Source organism: Panthera tigris, chromosome B4 (genome assembly GCF_018350195.1).
Source record: "Panthera tigris isolate Pti1 chromosome B4, P.tigris_Pti1_mat1.1, whole genome shotgun sequence".
Classification (NCBI taxonomy): Eukaryota; Metazoa; Chordata; class Mammalia; order Carnivora; family Felidae; genus Panthera; species Panthera tigris.
In genome coordinates this window covers 97,838,670-97,857,188 of record NC_056666.1, presented here as the reverse complement: position 1 = coordinate 97,857,188, position 18,519 = coordinate 97,838,670, and the positions used below count along the sequence as shown (strand labels likewise).

General features: G+C 35.4%; 1 protein-coding gene across 2 annotated transcripts in view; it reads left to right on the top strand.

Annotated features, from left to right (window-relative positions):
* The window catches only part of KCNC2 (potassium voltage-gated channel subfamily C member 2), a 195,146-nt gene extending 178,969 nt beyond the window's left edge, over positions 1-16,177 (top strand). The window contains exons 3-6 of one of the 2 annotated variants that reach the window (XM_042992765.1): positions 5,798-6,725; positions 8,804-8,968; positions 14,972-15,066; positions 16,135-16,177. In XM_042992765.1, coding sequence (XP_042848699.1) covers positions 5,798-6,725; positions 8,804-8,968; positions 14,972-15,033 — 1,155 coding nt within the window. In that variant the 3' untranslated portion in view covers positions 15,034-15,066; positions 16,135-16,177. Of the gene's footprint in view, positions 1-5,797; positions 6,726-8,803; positions 8,969-14,127; positions 14,828-14,971; positions 15,067-16,134 lie in introns of those variants that run through there. The other variant, XM_042992764.1, reaches the window with a different exon arrangement.
* The last annotated feature ends 2,342 nt before the right edge of the window (positions 16,178-18,519 follow it).

The window sequence follows — 18,519 nt, the reverse complement described above, 5'->3', positions numbered from 1 at the left end:
GCTTCTGGGGTCACCTTTTCATCTGATACTCAAACTAAGTTCCCAATAAACTGAGCTCTTATTTTTCATTCTATGGGGAGATCTTTCTCTCTTAAAAACTCAATAACTCTAATACTCTCACAAGGGCTACATTTCTCCTGATTATCTTTTACTCTTATTTAGTACTCTTCTAAGTTTTTGAACCTCACTGTATCTTGCCTCCATGGTTGACTGCTCCCCTCCTTTTGTCTTTGCATGGCCCAATACCTTCATCACTCGAAGCACCATCAACACCAGGTTCTTTTGTACAACCACCTTTTGCTGAAGGCATAGCAGAGCAAGCAGCATCTTAAAGTTTGGTATTCCCCATCGGTGTCCCAAAGTTCTGCTGCTGTAACGCTCAGGGATCTCATTTGCTTGCTCCTTCCCATTATGGGACTTTCCTCATCCTCAAAGAACTTTCCCGTTTCTTTCTTTCTGGATTTCAATTTCCTTCCAACTTCCCCACTTTTAAGTTGTCAGAAGACAACATTCAATTTTTTACCATGTTATTATGAAGAATACTTTAGTTCTCTGTTATGACCTTCCCATTCTAGACCATTTCTAGTGTCTTTAGACTTTATAAATAAAAAATTCCTATCTAGCTTGTTTTTTTAAAGCAAAATAGTCATCTACTTCTGGAATGAATGTCTCTTTCCCATAATGACAGTTTGTATCTTTTTTTATACTCTTTTTTATTTTCCTATTATACTATTATCACACTCTGGCAGAATTACAAAGTCCTTAAAAACTAAAGATATACAGAGCTATAAAAATTACAATGAAGAATAATAAAAATACAAAATCATGTGGTTCTTTAAATAATGCTAATGAAAATATTGATAAATTCAAGTTCCAAGCGACTTGTAAAAACACAGACAACTTTTGGCTTTCAAAGTTTTTGTGTCTTAGAATTGTGTATATTTAGAGGCTGTTCAATTGCTTTGTTTCTTCACCAATATTTGTGTAGAAGCCAGAATTATGTCACAACTCACATGCGAAGACACACACACACAGGTTTAGGAAGATTCTTTTAAGAGTCTACAAATGCTTATAATTTAGAAACTTCTCCAATTCATTTAGTAATGAATTATCAACTTTGTATTATCAAGTTGAAAATACACTGAAACAGTGTTTTTCAAACTTTGATATGCATAGCAATCACTACAAAAGCTTGTTGAATGCAAATTCCCTTTCCCTAAACAAGAGAATCTGTGTCTGATGTGTCATGTGGAGGGCAAGGAATTCACATTTGTGTAAGCTCCCCAGGTATATTCTAATGAATGTGACTAAATTTCTTTTCTAGGAATATGGATGGGCAAGTATTTATTTATTTATTTATTTATTTATTTATTTATTTATATTTTAGTTAGTTGACGTACAGTGCAATATTGGTTTCAGGAGTAGAATTCAATGATTCATCACCTACATACAACACCCAGTGCTCATCATAACAAGTGCCCTCCCTTTTAAAAATATTTATTTATTCATTTTGAGGGGGGAGAGGAAGAAAGAGTGAGTGAGAGAGAGAGAGAGAGAGAGAGAGAATCCCAAGCAGGCTCTGCACTGTCAGGGCTGAGCCCAACATTGGGCTTGATCTCAACGAATCTTGAGATCATGACCTGAGCCAAAATCAAGAGTTGGACGCTTAGCCAAGTGAGCCACTTAGGTGCCCCAACAAGTGCCCTCCCTAATACCTATCACCCATCTAACCCATCCTCCTCCCACCTCCCTCCATCAACCCTCAGTTTGTTCTCTATCTTTAAGTCTCTTGTAGTTTGTTTCCCTCTTTTCTCTTTCCCTCACTTCCCATATGTTCATCTGTTTTGTTTCTTAAATTCCACATATGAGTGAAATCATATGATATTTGTCTTTCTCCAATTGGCTTATTTCTCTTAGCATAATATATTCTAGCTCCATCCATGTCATTGCAAATGGCAAGATTTCATTCTTTTTGATGGCTGAGTAATATTCCATTATTTATATATATATAGCACATCTTCTTGTACATTCATCAGTTGATGGACATTTGGGCTCTCTCCATAGTTTGGCTATTGTTGATAATGCTGCTATAAACATTGGGGTGCATGAACCCCCCAAAATGTATTTTTGTATCCTTTGGGTAAATAACCTACTATTGCAATTGTTGGGTCATAAGGTAGTTCTAGTTTTACTTCTTTGAGGACCCTTCATACGGTTCTCCAGAATGGCTGCACCAGTCTACATTCCCACAAACAGTGCAAGAGGGTTCCCCTGTCTCCACACCCTTGCCAACACCTGTTGTTTCTTGTGGTGTTAATTTTAACTATTCTGATAGGTGTGAGGTCAGTAGCTCATCATGGTTTTGATTTGTATTTCCCTGATGATGAGTGATGTTGACCATCTTTATGTGTGTCTCTTAGCCACCCGGATGTCTTCTTTAGAAAAGTGTCTGTCTATTCATGTCTTCTGTGGGTGGATAATTAAAATGGGTAATTTAACAAGATGATTCATGTTACTTAAACTCCAACCACCAAGTGTAGTACCTTATGACTCTGCTGACCTTTTTCTGACAACATGATAACTCATTTAATGAACATAAGCCTCAGGTTCTGGTAGTGCTTATTGAGGTAATAATTATATATTTTTAAAGTATAAATAATAGTGATTTATAGTATTTGCATAGGACTTTAAGTTAAAAGCCACGTTAACCTATATATCTTGTATTTTTACTTCATCCCAAACAATGGGGCTGTTACAATAATTTAAGACAAGTGAATTCTAAAGCTTTCCCAATAAGCCAGCAAGTCCAAAGGAGGACCATAAGCAATCAAACTGCTCTAAAGTCTCTTTACAGCCTCATTTTAAAATCTAGGTAATATTTCTAGTTTACTTAAACCTCTTTAGGAAAAGAGGTTAACCTTTAAAATGTCAGAGCCTCTGTGCTAGCTTGGGCTTTAATCATCGTAATTTGTGCAAAAGAGGCAGACTTGGAAAACCTTCTGCTCCTGCAGTGTTACAGTAAAGGCATCACTTGAGAAGCCAGATTGAAAAAGTCTAGACGTTTTGTTAAAATTTCCTACTGTGTTATATACGGGTCTCCCGTTTCCATCAAGTTAGCCTTCATTTATCCCTCAAATTCCAGTCTATTGATATTTTGTCAGAGGTGTCTGTGACCCCTCAGTCTAAATAAAGCCCCGCTTTTGAGCTTTTCTATCCTTCATTGCATTTATCACAATTGTAATTATATAATTTTTGCATGGTTCATTATTTAATGTCTGTCTCCCTAATGGATTGTGAATTCCTCAAATGCAGGGATTGTGTTTTGTTATCTACTGTTAAATTGAAGCCCTAACCCTGTGGCCTGGCACAGAGAGGCACCTAATTCATACTTGAATGAATGAATGAAGAGTAAGAAAATGTTCCCTCATAAAAGGTCCCAGTGTTTCGTATTTACAAGCATCAAAGTACCCTAGAAAACTGTCTTTGTTGTTTGGGATATGGCTGGGAAGTGAGGACAGATTTTGAAACAGCAGTGTTGGGAAGTCCCATTCATTTCACCTGAATATAGGTGGAGAGAGTTTGGCAAAGTTAACTGAAAAAATGCTGACTGAGGAATACTAGACGCATAAAATAAAATTACAGTTTGCTTTAACTGCCTTATATTGTCTACCTGCCTTGTAGATAGAATGTGTGCACTGAAACTTTTGACATTTCATCTGAAATGCTGGAGACTGGATGTGGATGGGGGAGCATGTGGTGGGGGGGGGGGCTTGATGGGGGCATCAACATATACCCACCAGCAGGGCTCTGATGACAAAAAATTTCAGGGGGAATCAGAAACAAATCTATAGATAAAATTGTGATTACATTAAGCATTAAGAAGTAATGCATGCATCAAGGATGATTGATTCTTCCTCTAGAAGATACTATCTTGTAAAGCATCTAGAGGGTCTTAGTGATACTGTTACAACAAGTAGTTATTAAAAAATGAACTGTATATTTATTTGGACAAAGGGAAAGCTGAGTGAAAACATGTTAGTGTCTTGCATTATGTCTGGGAAAAGATATTAGTGAAACCATAATGTCAAAACCAAGAGAGATTGGAAGACATGCATGGGGGAGTAAGGCAAAACCATGAAAATGGCATGCTTTGTAATTCTATATGAACAGTGTACCAACTGTTACCCTGCATAGATACAATTTCAGAATTTGAGGTGGTTCTTTAAGGCAGATAGTTACCATCCTAAGATGTTTTCTTTTAGTCCTTTTGTATCTCTCTTACATTGAAACTCAACCAGGAAAAAAAGGAGGTAGTTTCAATCTCTTCTTGAAACTTTGATCTTTTCAATGGTATGGGTGAAGAACAGGTATTAGGGGACAGTTTTGGGATTTGGATATACCCTAATATTTCCAAGTAAGGGCTACTCTCCACTTGACTGATGACCCCTTGTTCTTACATAATTAATTAATTTGGATATTCAAGGGGCAATCCCTTGGTGCTCATTACAGACGCTAAGTCCAAGGGCATTATCCGAGAGCACTAGAACTCTGCAGGCTTCTTTGAAAGCCTCTGGTACTGTCACAGTACCATTCACTCAGACAACTGGGTGTTAAGTTTTCAGAGTTTGAATATTAAGAAGTATGTGATCCCAAGATAAGTAAATGGTTTAACATATTTGTATTCAACATGCAAGCGTTTGGTAGTTAACAAAACAATTGGGAGCAAAACTTATCAGGTTAGGGTGTTTCGTCTATCCTTTTGTTATCTTACATCTTGCAAAAGTAGCTTAAACTCTGTGCTAATATTGTAGAACTGTAAAATATGATAATAGTAGTGTTATGAGATGGATATGAGTCATTTACATAATTTGTTTTTATGAATGTCTGGCAGTAATAGGAACTATATAAGGAGAGATTTTATTATTATTATTCTGTATTAGTGGGTGTGTGTATTCACATAAGGGACTGATGAAATGAACTAAAAAGTTGAATTACAAAAAAAAAACCCAAAACCCTGCAATTTTATAGCATGCTACTCTAATAACACTTGGAGTTCTTTTTCAGGTGAGAAAGAAAATTGTCTTTTAATTTGTTCCTTAACTCTGTTTCTTTCTCTTCAGTCTTGTTGACTATTCCTCTTCCCTAGATTTGTTCTTTTGGACAAGTCTCCACCTTAAACTGATACAATTTAACTTTAACAAAGCTCAAAAGGTTTTGTTTTGTTTTGTTTTGTTTTGTTTTGTTTTGTTTTTTTCATGTCCATACCTATGACAACTTGGAGCATTTTATTTATAGCTAAAAACCTACAGTTAAATTTGGGTAGCTTCCAAATTTCCATCAGTATGGACTGTACCTTATATTTATAGATGTAAAACTTGATCTAATACATGAAGGTTTCTAGGATCAGAACCAATATCTGGAGCCACTGTCTACATTTTTTTCTTTAGTCTGTTGCCCTTTAACGTTGTTTTGGATTGATTTTTATGCTTTCTTAACAGGTATATTTTCTTATACAAAAGAGTCAAGAAATTATTTTCCAACATAAGCAAAAGTTTTTGCCTATATAACAGAAAACAGAACTTGAAACAAATTACATGTGCAACTCTAATTAATGATACCTACACATCTCTTCTTTCACTTAAATAACATCCCAAGCAAAACCTCCAAAATCTCCAAATATGCTTTTGCTCTTTTTCATCTGTGGGGATCGATGCTCTTAGATTTGGATCAAAGTATATTATAGTTCAGATCACTTTGTTTCTTTTTTTATTTCTTTCCCTCCCCCCGCCCCCTACAGTTTATTGCTTTTGCTTCTTTATTCTTCATCCTGGTTTCGATCACAACCTTTTGCCTGGAGACACATGAAGCTTTCAATATTGTTAAAAACAAGACAGAACCAGTCATCAATGGCACAAGCGTTGTTCTGCAATATGAAATCGAAACGGATCCTGCCTTGACGTATGTAGAAGGAGTGTGTGTGGTGTGGTTTACTTTTGAATTTTTAGTCCGTATAATTTTTTCCCCTAATAAACTTGAATTCATCAAAAATCTCTTGAATATCATTGACTTTGTGGCCATCCTACCCTTCTACTTAGAGGTGGGACTCAGTGGGCTGTCATCCAAAGCTGCTAAAGATGTACTTGGCTTCCTCAGGGTGGTAAGATTTGTGAGGATCCTGAGAATCTTCAAGCTCACCCGCCATTTTGTAGGTCTGAGGGTGCTTGGACACACTCTTCGAGCTAGCACTAATGAATTTTTGCTGCTGATAATCTTCCTGGCTCTAGGAGTTTTGATATTTGCTACTATGATCTACTATGCCGAGAGAGTAGGAGCTCAACCTAACGACCCTTCAGCTAGTGAGCACACGCAGTTTAAAAACATTCCAATTGGCTTCTGGTGGGCTGTAGTGACCATGACTACCTTGGGCTATGGGGATATGTACCCCCAAACATGGTCAGGGATGCTGGTGGGAGCCCTGTGTGCTCTGGCTGGAGTGCTGACAATAGCCATGCCAGTGCCTGTCATTGTCAACAACTTTGGGATGTACTACTCCTTGGCAATGGCGAAGCAGAAACTTCCAAGGAAAAGAAAGAAGCACATCCCTCCTGCCCCTCAGGCAAGCTCACCTACTTTTTGCAAGACAGAATTAAATATGGCCTGTAATAGCACACAGGGTGACACGTGTCTGGGCAAAGACAATCGGCTTCTGGAACATAACAGATCAGGTAAGGCACAATTTCAAATGCATGCCATTAAATACTTTATAGACCAGTATGTCCCTTAGATAGAAGGCAACCATTTTCATTCTCTGTAAACTTTCATGAGTTTTCAGTTCTACCCCTTCGCAAAACATGTGTTTGTATCAGGCTTGTAGATAGCTAGACTGTAGCCTGTAGCTTTTCTCAGTAGATTCCAAGTAGAAGCCTGCGTAGCTGGTCTATAGAGTTTTCCTGCTTTAGTGGGAATGCCCTCTGCTGATGGTGCCAATATTTTCTTTTGCCTGTTTGTTGCTCTTGTGCCAATGTTTCTTTGTTCCCCTGCACGATGTGATGGTATGATATTGGCCATTTTCCATCTTCCATTCTCAAAATGTTGCTTTCCATATCATTTGGCTTGGCGTGTTTGTCTCAGTTTTATCTCTGCCACATGGGGCCATGCATCTCAACCTAATTCACAAGAAGCAGTTACTTAAAAAGAATGGATGCTTATATTTGAAAAGCCTGAACACCAAAAAGGTGATATGGAAGATAGCCCTTTTGATAATATAAGTTGTTGCTAGTAATATTCTGGAGGGTTGATTAAATTTTCATGATTGTTAACTTAGGTAGGATCTTTAGTATAATCCCTTTAGATTGGGTAAAATGCTATGTAATATAATAGACTCATCATTATTCTGGAGATAGATGATCTGCTTTGTCTAATCAATGGCAAAGTTGAATTTCCCTGTGGATTTCCTTTTTTCTACACTATGCATTGGGCGCTCTGTTCCCTCCCAAAATGAATTTTGGGTGATATATTGCTGAATCCCTTCTCCTTTCCATTGCCATAAATAATCTAGAGAACATCAACTGATAATTGATGTTCATTTTGCCAAAGTTATAGGCAGTAGTGTCCTCTCTAGTTTATTGTGTATGGGTACAGATGAAATATTTTGTAAATTAAACAATTTAATTAGCTTTGAGCCCACTATGAAAATTTAAGATATGTGCATTCCCTGTAACTTAGATATATTTAATATTTTTCTTGTAAAAAAAAGATTTATGATAATCCTATGTGAATACTTTTGCATAATTCAGAAATGACACCAATTACACAGAGCAAGCAAGCAAACAAACAAAAAAGGCAAGTAACATTTCCATAGGTCCCTTCATTAGTTTCCAGAAGTTTTTGCGAAGTAAGTGGGGAAAAAATGTGGCTGGAACTAAAATGCTTTCTTAAATATATTATTCATAAAGATCTTTTTGTTCATTTAGTACATTGTTTTGCAGATTCTGTCAATATATCTAAAAACTATTAGGCCAAGAATGTCTTTATGAATAGTGGAGTTTAGTTGATGTTGGTCTCATCAGACTGTTCTCAGTATACCTGTGCAGATTCCTTATGAAGGGCATGGAAAAAGAGGACAAACTCTCAGCCTGGGTAAATATTGTTATAACAAGCTAGCATCTAGGCCAATAGGATGTAAATGTCTTTGGCAAGCATATAGAAGTAAACAGTTGTTTCAAGGGCATTTGGAGAAATTAATCTTATTCCTTTGTTATGCTCAAAAAATATTTTTCATTTCAAAAAGGAGAACCTGGACATAAAGTGAGATTTTGGATTTATTTTATTAATATTTTGGGGGAAATTACTTTCAGCAAATATTAAAAGCCTGTGTCTTAAAGAACTCCAAAGACAAATATGTACCTCGGAGTTTTTCCTTAAGTAGGCTCCACTTTTAAAGATTCCTATTCACAGTAACTAGAAAGCATGTCAGAAATCTTAAGATATTAATGTGTGTGCTAGTTCATTATCACACTTGTTTTGAATTCATATTAGTTCTGTGAAAGTCAGTTTCCTACTAAATGGGATCCAAAATGGAATGGAAATTTCCCAAAGAACATTTCTCTCCTTTTCAATACATTTCCATTTTGCTCCATGTAGATTTTTGTAATGAGTGATGAAAATCCTTTTTCTTATCATGATGTGATTACTGTGTTTTGTATATGGAGTGACTGTACTATGGACATTCAGTGTAAACTCTTTGTACTGTCTCATTTCCTCATCCATCACTGTCTGTCAATGGGCATGGTGCTGTGACCAGTGTTATCAGGTGACGACAGTACAGGAAGTGAGCCGCCATTATCACCCCCAGAAAGGCTCCCCATCAGACGCTCTAGTACCAGAGACAAAAACAGAAGAGGGGAAACATGTTTCCTACTGACAACAGGTGATTACACGTGTGCTTCTGATGGAGGGATCAGGAAAGGTAGGCATGCATTTAATCAGATCCTAACAGGTGACTTAGAAATTAAGTGCTACTAATATATGGAGTGATATAAATGCTCTTTCGTCATTTTCTAGGAAAAACTGCACACAGTGTTGTTTCACATTTCTCATCATCTCTTTTCTCATTATAAACATTTAAAGTACATATCATAACAGTACACTTGACTGTCATATCTGAAAGGTATTTCATCTTTCTTTCTTTTTCTTTCTTTTCTTTCTTTCTTTCTTTCTTTCTTTCTTTCTTTCTTTCTTTCTTCATTTCTGTCTTTTCTTTCTTTCTTCATTCATTCATTTCTGTCTTCATTCATTCATTCATTCATTCTTGGTTTTGCTTTCCATTTGTCTATGGGAAGAATTGTAATGGGGTATTTAAAAATTAAGTTGCTCATCTAATTATCTTAATATAATATACTCAGCAGTCTTTAAAAGTTGTCTTTTAAACTACAAGTAATAAAACTCAGTAATTGGCTCTATGCATATATTTGATAAGTAATTGATAGAACAATAAGGCTTTTTTCAAAGAAAAGCTTTAAACATTCTCTAATTGAACCTCTTATCCAGTATTTGGGCAGTCTTTGCCATGATTTATCTGAATGTCACAAGGTTAAAAAGATATAACATCCCTGGCCATATAAAACAGTATATCCAATCACTTGAAAGGCTACTTGTGTACTTATATAATGTGATACAGAATTTCTCTTCAAGGCAATACTAATAATTTTACGTTTATTACTATTTTCAACCCACATTGAACTGTGACTTGCACACAGACGATACTCAATAACACTTGTTGAATGAGTATATTTTGTTGGTTAGGCATCTTGGTCAAGGAATTTAACAGTATTGAAGCACCATTCCACCATGTGCTTCCAATTTTCTAGATTATGCCACTGTCTCTGACCATTCCCTAGGTGCCGTTTTTTGTTTTTGTTTTGAGTAAACTTTATGGATCTCGGGACAATTGGGCCCTTTTACCCGCTCCTTAAGAAATAATTTTGTGACATTACCTACCCTGGTCCAAGGGCTGATATGCTCTTTGATTACTCCTACTTTGATAATTCTGTTTGCTTTATTGCCATGGTTCTCTTTCTCTGTTTATTGACAGAATAGAGAAAGAACTATAATTATTTCTTATGCAATGTACTGAATTTGAATGAAAACCAATCCAAAACGTTCATATTAGTGCAACTGTGTTTTAAAAATACTTCACTTTTTGCTATTCATTGCAGTTTCTCCCAATTGAATACTTTAACATTTTAAGCCTTCAATATTTATTTTGTGATGTCTTCTTTGAAATGTCTCATTACCCATATTGTACTTCTCTTTCATTGCTTCTGAACACTTTTTATTGTCCTGTCTGTCTCCATGCCTTTGATCTCAAAAGAGAAGTCAGACTCTTCTTTTATTTCTTTAGTATGTAATATTTCAAATACTTCTTCATTTCAGCTACTTCCATTCCTCTGCATCTATTCTTTATACCAAAATATATTTCAATTATTTGAATATGTTTATTTGATTGTTTGCTAATTTACATTTAAATATTAAGTGCTAGAACAATTTTTTAAATATTTTATGATAGTTAATATCCTATCATTGTACTTAAGCAAAATATGTATACATACATTAACTAATGATAATGTATAACTAATAATTTATTGTATAGAACATTATATTTTAAGTACATTACATATCTTAACCCACTATATATGTGTATATATATATGTATATATGTATATATATGTATATATATATTTATATGTAATGTGTGGCTATATTTTTATACATTCTTGAACATCACATAATGAAGTATCACATCCAATGCTTATACTAAGGTTACATGGTTAAGAACTTAGCTAAATTTTTTTCCTTCCACTGTCAGACAATATTTGAATTTTAAACTATCAAAGGAGACCACATACGAAAAAATACTTTGCAAATTATAAAACATTATGCAAATATAGAATTTTTCTATAAAATGGCAAAGTTTCATAAGCAAAGCAATTAATAAGATATTTAGTTTGTATGGAAAAATTACACATAAAATTCTATGTCACAAAGACAAAGTTCTCTTTATCAGTGAGCACATCTTTGAAAATTCATCTATGGGCTTTTATTCTTTGTCATTTCTCATCATAATTGACTTCTTTTTTCATTCTTGCTTAGTTTTTTTTACACTACTGTGTTTTTCCTCCCAGTCCTTGTAACATTTTGGCTAACTTCACTTATTTTTTTTAGTGTGTTGTCTTGTCATGTTTATCAGGAATCTATTAACTTCTTCTCTTGTTTCCTTTTATGTAGATTATAGATTTCTGCTATTACTCTTATTCAGGCATTTATTTCCTAAATGATCCCTTTTTTATCTTTCAAGTTGGTCTTTCAACTGATTTGATTTTAGTGTGCTGAAAATTCTCCCCTGTACAGATGAAAAGAAATTACCAGATTCCCACTGAATTCTTTTTCTACCAACAAGTATGAATATAGTTGGACATACATTAAGAAAATTTATGGATTCCCTGTAAGAATGAACTCCCAATAGTTAGAACCTGTGTTTTTATTTATTCAGTAGTTTTTAGGAAATCATATTACATACACAAAAACATAACCATTGATAGTACATTGCTAGGCAGTTTCAATATTTCCCCATATAAGCACATGCTTTTGACAACCATATAATTGGGGTGCCTGGGTGGCTCAGTTGGTTAAGCGTCCGACTTCGGCTCAGGTCATGATCTTGCAGTCCCTGAGTTCGAGCCCCGCGTCAGGCTCTGTGCTGACAGCTCAGAGCCTGGAGCCTGTTTCAGATTCTGTGTCTCCCTCTCTCTCTGACCCTCCCCTGTTCATGCTCTGTCTCTCTCTGTCTCAAAAGTAAGTAAATGTTAAAAAAATTAAAAAACTAAAAAAAAAGGACCATATAATATAATAGGCACACCTTGTATTTAGATGCCAATTCCAAGTAGGTTCAATATTGTTTATTCTCATGAATTATATTTTTAACCATTCCACTCAATAAAAAGTTTGCTTAAGCAAAACCTTATCAAATTTTGTATCAGAAATGAACCTGCAGAATAAAATATATATATATTCAATGAATAACGTATAATTTTACTAAATACTTGTTATTAAATTAGAAGGAAGTCTTTTCAAATTAACACTGAAATTCTAGTTATTAAAGTAAAAGGACTTATAAACAGAATAGATAATATTTATGTTAAAAACTGTAATTCAGAATAATAATTGAACATTAAGAATGGGAACCAAGATTTACATATAACTAGGGTGATTAGCATAAAACGATCAAGTAAATTTTTACCTTTTTGGAGGTCCTGTAGGGAGATTACATGGTCAACTAGGATAAATTATTCTTCATATAATTCCCAAAGTTATACTTCCAATGTCTTTACAGAAGAGCAGTAATGACTAGCTCTTCAGGAGCGTGGAGGTCCCTGTGTAAGGATAAATTATCTGCAATTCTTTTTTAATTATTTAAGACATCCTCTTATTAAGTATTCCATCATCCTCTGGAATAGAATGAAATACATGTTGCCTACCATGTTTTATATCTCTAAATGCTAACAAAGCTTATTGGCATATAATCCTCTCATTAGCAGAAAGGATGTCCTAGAGAATTTTACAATAGGTTATGGATGGCATAAATTTCCATCTACAAAATCTCAAGGAAGACCGCTGAAAGTTTCTGTGTGTGTGTATGGGGAAGGACGTTTCTGTCCAGTCCAGCTTCTCCCACAGTAAAGCAGTTACTACAGTCGGTGTCCATTCTTGTACTGGCTGCTTGAAAATCAAATAATCACTAACTCACTGAAAATGTTTCTTCTTTTCTAGTGCAAGGAGGAGAGATAGTATTAGCTTCTTCCCCAGAAGTTCCATGAAAATTAAAAAAAGTACCTGAGAGGAACACAGGGAAACACAAAAGGCCCATTTTCTTTCTCATATACTAATTATGCACACCGAGGGCTAATCAGAGCCCAAGGAATATGTCCTGAGGCTAAGGAATCCATGAAGTTTAGTGAAGTTGTATCCACTTGCTCAGCTTTGGCTGAGGGAATTTCATTTTCCTGTTCGACAACACTTTTTTTCAGTGGACTTGTCAGAACATTTATTTCCTGACTAGTTTTTCTTATGACTGACTCCTACATTTGGTTCTTGACTACTTTTTCAATCAATAGTTGTCCTGCTTTTAAGACAGTTCACTTCTAAGTTTACATGGTGCTAACCACCCCACTGAACTGCCTCTACTCTTTTTCTAATAAATAATGCTACAATATATGAATCTTCCCAAAGGTGACTTTGATGGGAATGTTGCTTGAGTGACTAAGGAAAACCACTGGGTTAAAGCTTGTGAGGAGGATCTTTTATTCCGTAAGTCCATGATAATCACGTACAGTTGATTAGAACGCAAGATAATAGAAAAAGTGAATTATGATCAAATGGTTCTCAGTTCTTGGCAGTGGAGAGCTAACTGAAAACATCACATCATAAAGTTCAGACTGTAATTCACTGAAATTATGACTCAATTTGTATTTCATTTCCTTCCTTTTTTCTTTACATTTTTTTATCCAAAGATTTAGAAATGGGCATTCTACATCACCTAGATAATGGCATCAAACGCCATTATTTAAGAATCAAACTTTTAACACTATAAAGCTGAAAAATTGAATATGCTGGAAAAAGAGTTGTCCACTTAAAGTTGATCATGCTTATTAGCTTAGTAAACAATACAAAATGAAAAGAAAAAATAGCCCATTTGGTTTTTTTTTTAGAAACAGATTCTGAAATTTAAAAATATTAGCCAAGTTTATATCTTACTTAAGTTGCTTTGCCTAACTCTTAAAAGATCTGTAGTATTTTATATACCAAAATTACATCAATACAAATTACAGTGGGAAAGAATGAATTTTGAAGTATTACAACTATAAGTTTTGATTTAATTTCTTGGGAATGACAGCTATAGTGAGCTTTATTTTTTTAAGTTATAAATGGTCTCAATATTGAATTCTTTGTAAAAAAATTTTTTTTTCCTTGAACTCAAAATAGCACTTTTGATTATCCTGCATGGTATTATTTGTCTGTGTCTATTTTCTGGTTGAATTCAACTGATGTCTGTGCATTTTTTCATAAAAGGATATGAAAAATCCCGAAGCTTAAACAACATAGCGGGCTTGGCAGGCAATGCTCTGAGGCTGTCTCCAGTAACATCACCCTACAACTCTCCTTGTCCTCTGAGGCGCCCTCGATCTCCCATCCCATCTATTTTGTAAACCAAACTGCATCAGTCGGCTAAATTGTATGAATTCGAGTACTGTTTACCCCAAAATGGAAATAAGTAAATGTAGAGTTACTCCAGGCTCCATTAAATACAGTTTCAATCCTGCATGATACTACTTTTTGAAGTCAGAAATGCCACTTGGGTAGCTAACAAATCTTCTCCTGGCTTTAAAGATTATCTAAAGTAGTGCTACTTCTCCATATTAATTACCCTGCTCTCCTTTCGCAATAAAATGACAGGTAGTGTCAGATATTGGCCAGTATGCTAATACGTAAACATATCTTCAGGGAGATATAATTAAAACAGTGTGCTTCCAAACACCAGTCACTTCATTGGACCTTCATTTCTCGTGACTCTAAACCATTTTGAAGATGTTTGGGATCCTATCTTGATTGCACACAACATGACTTTGGTCAGCTCATTTGCATGGACCATCTTGTCTCTATCACCTGAAAGCAATGTCGCAGAGTTCGGGGACCGTGGATGGCTCAGGATATGTGTACCTGCTGATATGAAAGCACTGGTTGACTGTTCTGCATGTTGAATTGTGGGGCAGGGAGGGCGAGTTTCACTTGACATTTTTTTTCCTTATTCTTTGAAAGAAATATTTGTTTTAAACAGTTTAATTTCTTGGTTGATTTACTTTTCTTCAAAAATGCTGTATTGGAGTTCTGAATGTCTCTGGTTGTTTGCACACAGATAACTGCAAAGAGGTTGTCATTACTGGTTACACGCGAGCTGAGGCCAGAGCTCTTACTTAATGACTTGGGGAAGGCACAAAACATGAGAGAAAGGTAACTGCCAGCCAGGCTTGCATTGTTTAGCCAGGAATTGCTGCTTGGTATAGAGTCATATATATTTTTTTCCAATCCCAGGATTTGTCATCATTTTCAGAGGCAAAGTGCCAAATATCACCCAAAGCTCTCGTGTCTTTTTTTATCCCCTTCCTTTATTTTTATTTATTGATTTTTGTGCAAACATCAAAGATGATTGTTTTCACTGGAGGCTTTCTTGACCAGCCTTAAATTTCTGACTCACGGGATTAATCAGATTTTCAGGCAGTGTTGAATCAGGTGCTTTGTCCTGTATGGCGTTTTGTCTGTCTGTCTTAGCTCCCTGTCTTCAATGTATATGCCATCTGTCTTCATGAAGCACAGAAATGCCTTGATAAGATGTTCATGATTTTAGTACCGGGTCCTCTCCCCTGCCCCCTGCCTTCTCTGCTATTTGGAACAGCCTCTCTGCTTTGTGTGTAAATGGATGATGCCCTGTAGACTACCTACGTTAATCAGTACTGTGAACCTTTTTGATAAGCAGGATTTAAGCAGCAGTATCACCATTACATTTGGTTGCTGGCTGCAGTGTCAGTGTCTACTACCTAGCAACCAGCATTCATCACTACACTCCAGCAAAACCCCTAGGGAGTTTTATTCAGCCCAAGTGGAAGAAATTCTGTTTACAGCGTCCCGATGAATGCAATAGCAATAGTGTGTCTGGTGTATTGGGCATGTGAGGGAGGAAAAATGCCATACTATAAATTGAGGGATAAACATTATTATTTCTAAGGCATTCAGGATCCTTGAGACTGTTGATTAATCCTTAATTCTCATGTTTATTTTTTGTGAGGAAGACAAATGTCATTTTTATTATTGATCACATAACGTCTATTATTCTCTAAGTCCTAAAGCATGAACTGCATGTCTGAGATTTTGTACGGCAATGTATTTACCCAGACGTACACATCTGATATTTAGAGATTCTGTGATCCTTTTAATAACACCACCCTTAGAAAGTTATAATTCCATATAGCTTTATGGTAAAGGAATTAATATACTGTCTGGTGCTGCTGTTATTGACTGCAGTGTTGTACAGAATTTATCATGGATTTTTGACTGCTGAAAAAGGGACAATGGAATTTAGCCATGCCAAGGACTGTACTGGAAACAGACTTCTGCTGCTGAATGTGCCCTGATGTGACCAGGTCGCACTCGGAAGAAGTCCCTGCGTCTTCATGAGGCATCTAAAGCTTAGAAAAGAACTGTGGCTGGAACTCATTTGGTGCTCCCCATATGAGTGGTCTGCTTGTGGACCTGCCGGGATCCATGAGACAATTGTAAATACCAACACGTGTGCATGGGTCAACAGCTTCAGCCATCTCACACCCAAGGAAGCCAAATTCATGATCACTATCTCTGAAGCTTCAAGTAAGGCCCATACCTCTGTGAATTGCCCCTCTTGGGCCTGCAGTAGATTGTGCTGTGAATCATACAAGGCAGTGATATTGGTGTAGTATAGATGTGTCTTAATTTCCCTTATTTCTTCTTTGTTGTTTGAATCCATGAACATCGATGGTATCATTTTTTTATAAACCATTTATGTTATCTGCTTGTCTTTTTGTGAAATTTTCAGTGCCTATTTATCAAAACTAACCTGTGTTTAGTCACATATTTGTTTAGTTCTGGAGAATCATTATGACTTTTAAAAAAAACTCACCAATGTTATTCATGGTTTAAGTGTTTTGTCATTGTTACCTCAATTATAAATATTACAGAAAATAAAATTCTGGCAACGAGAGTATTTTTTTATTAAATGATCAAGGAGTAATGTCAGTATATAGTAGAGTATTAATCAAATTATATCCTAAAATGTATATTTTGCATAAAAGAGATATTCTTCAATCAATTACTTTTTGTGAGTTTTGTGGCAACTGAAGCTTGTACTTGTTTAAAATTGTTGTAGTTGAAACTGTGTAAGAATTCTTCATCTTGCTTAATCAATATTTCCAGAATCGATTAGTTCCCCTGGGATTCTGAATATAACATATAACCTTATTATGAACCCCTGTATTGTGGACCTTTTGTGAACATTTCAAGGTGCATGCACAACCTTGGTGATAACTGATGGATATGTAACTAACTGAAATGAAGAATAAAAGGCAAATAAGCTGGGGATAAACTTGAATCCTATCTGATTAAATTATTCATATTCTTTTCTTGGCTCCTCTCTTTGTTTTGGAATTTTCAACAGGCTTTACTATTTTTATGCTTCATGGTACCACAGCAGACGCTCACACATAATACAAGGAATTTGGGATGCAGGGATTTATGAACATACAGAGCTCTCACTTTCATTCAAGTCTCGGGCATGTAGCCTGTGTTTTCCTCTTCTAAATGCTTTGCCTGCCTAAGTTTCTTATAATTCTGAGATGGAATTATTATTAATTGTGATACTACCCAATATTTATATGGCATTTTATGACTAGTACTGAATTTTCATTTATATGTTCTGACTTAATCATCACAGCGATTCTGGAGGTAAATATATTTTGTTTTCATTTTGATGATGGTAAAGTTAAGGATCAGAGAGGCAGAACAGTTTACTTTTATTTTTGCTGCAGATGATCTTCTCTGCCATAGTTTCTCATGGTTTTAATATTTACTGAGCCTCTTGTAAATGCCTTATCTTCTAATATTTACTGAACCTCTTGTGAATGCCTCCTCCATCTAAAGATGGCTTCTGTCTCACTTATGGGTAATGGACTTCTGTTTTGACAGCACACCACACATAGCTAACATTCCAGTATATGGTGAGGTTCTGTGTAAGTTTACCCTATAAAAGCTATGAAGCTATCGGGATTAAGGGAAGGGTAAAATGAAAAAGAGAAACGAGGTTGGCAAATCCAACACTCTCCTGTTATGCGTCAATAGAATCTTTGCCATGTCTAAAAATGCTCCGAGTTGATTAAGAGTCTATTAAGAAACTGAGTTCGTAAAAGGAATATGTCTAGATGTAATTACTGATAAAACGTTTTTAACTGTGGTGTCAGAATGTAGGATTTACTGTAAAGAGGAAAAATGCACAAGAAGAGGGAAAGAATGTGTTTTAATAGATGATAATTACCATCAAATTTTTATTAAAAAATCAAGATTAAATAGTCATGAATGAAAAGTGAAGATATTCATTTTACTTTGAAATAAATCACAAAACAGACTAATGGAATAGCAATAGTGAACTTTCTTGGAAAGAGACAATGAATATGTTAAAAGGCTATATTACAAAGCAGGGACTCTGGAGGATTTATACCATGCTTGAAGACATTTAGAGCTAAATGAATCTATTAAAATATTGAAATCCCTAGCAGTTTATGATGATTAAAATATTCAGCTTAAAATTTTTTCTTACTGACAAAAATTGTCTCTCTTCCAATTTCCCCTGCCAAAATTCAGTTAATTGTTTAAATTCTTGAA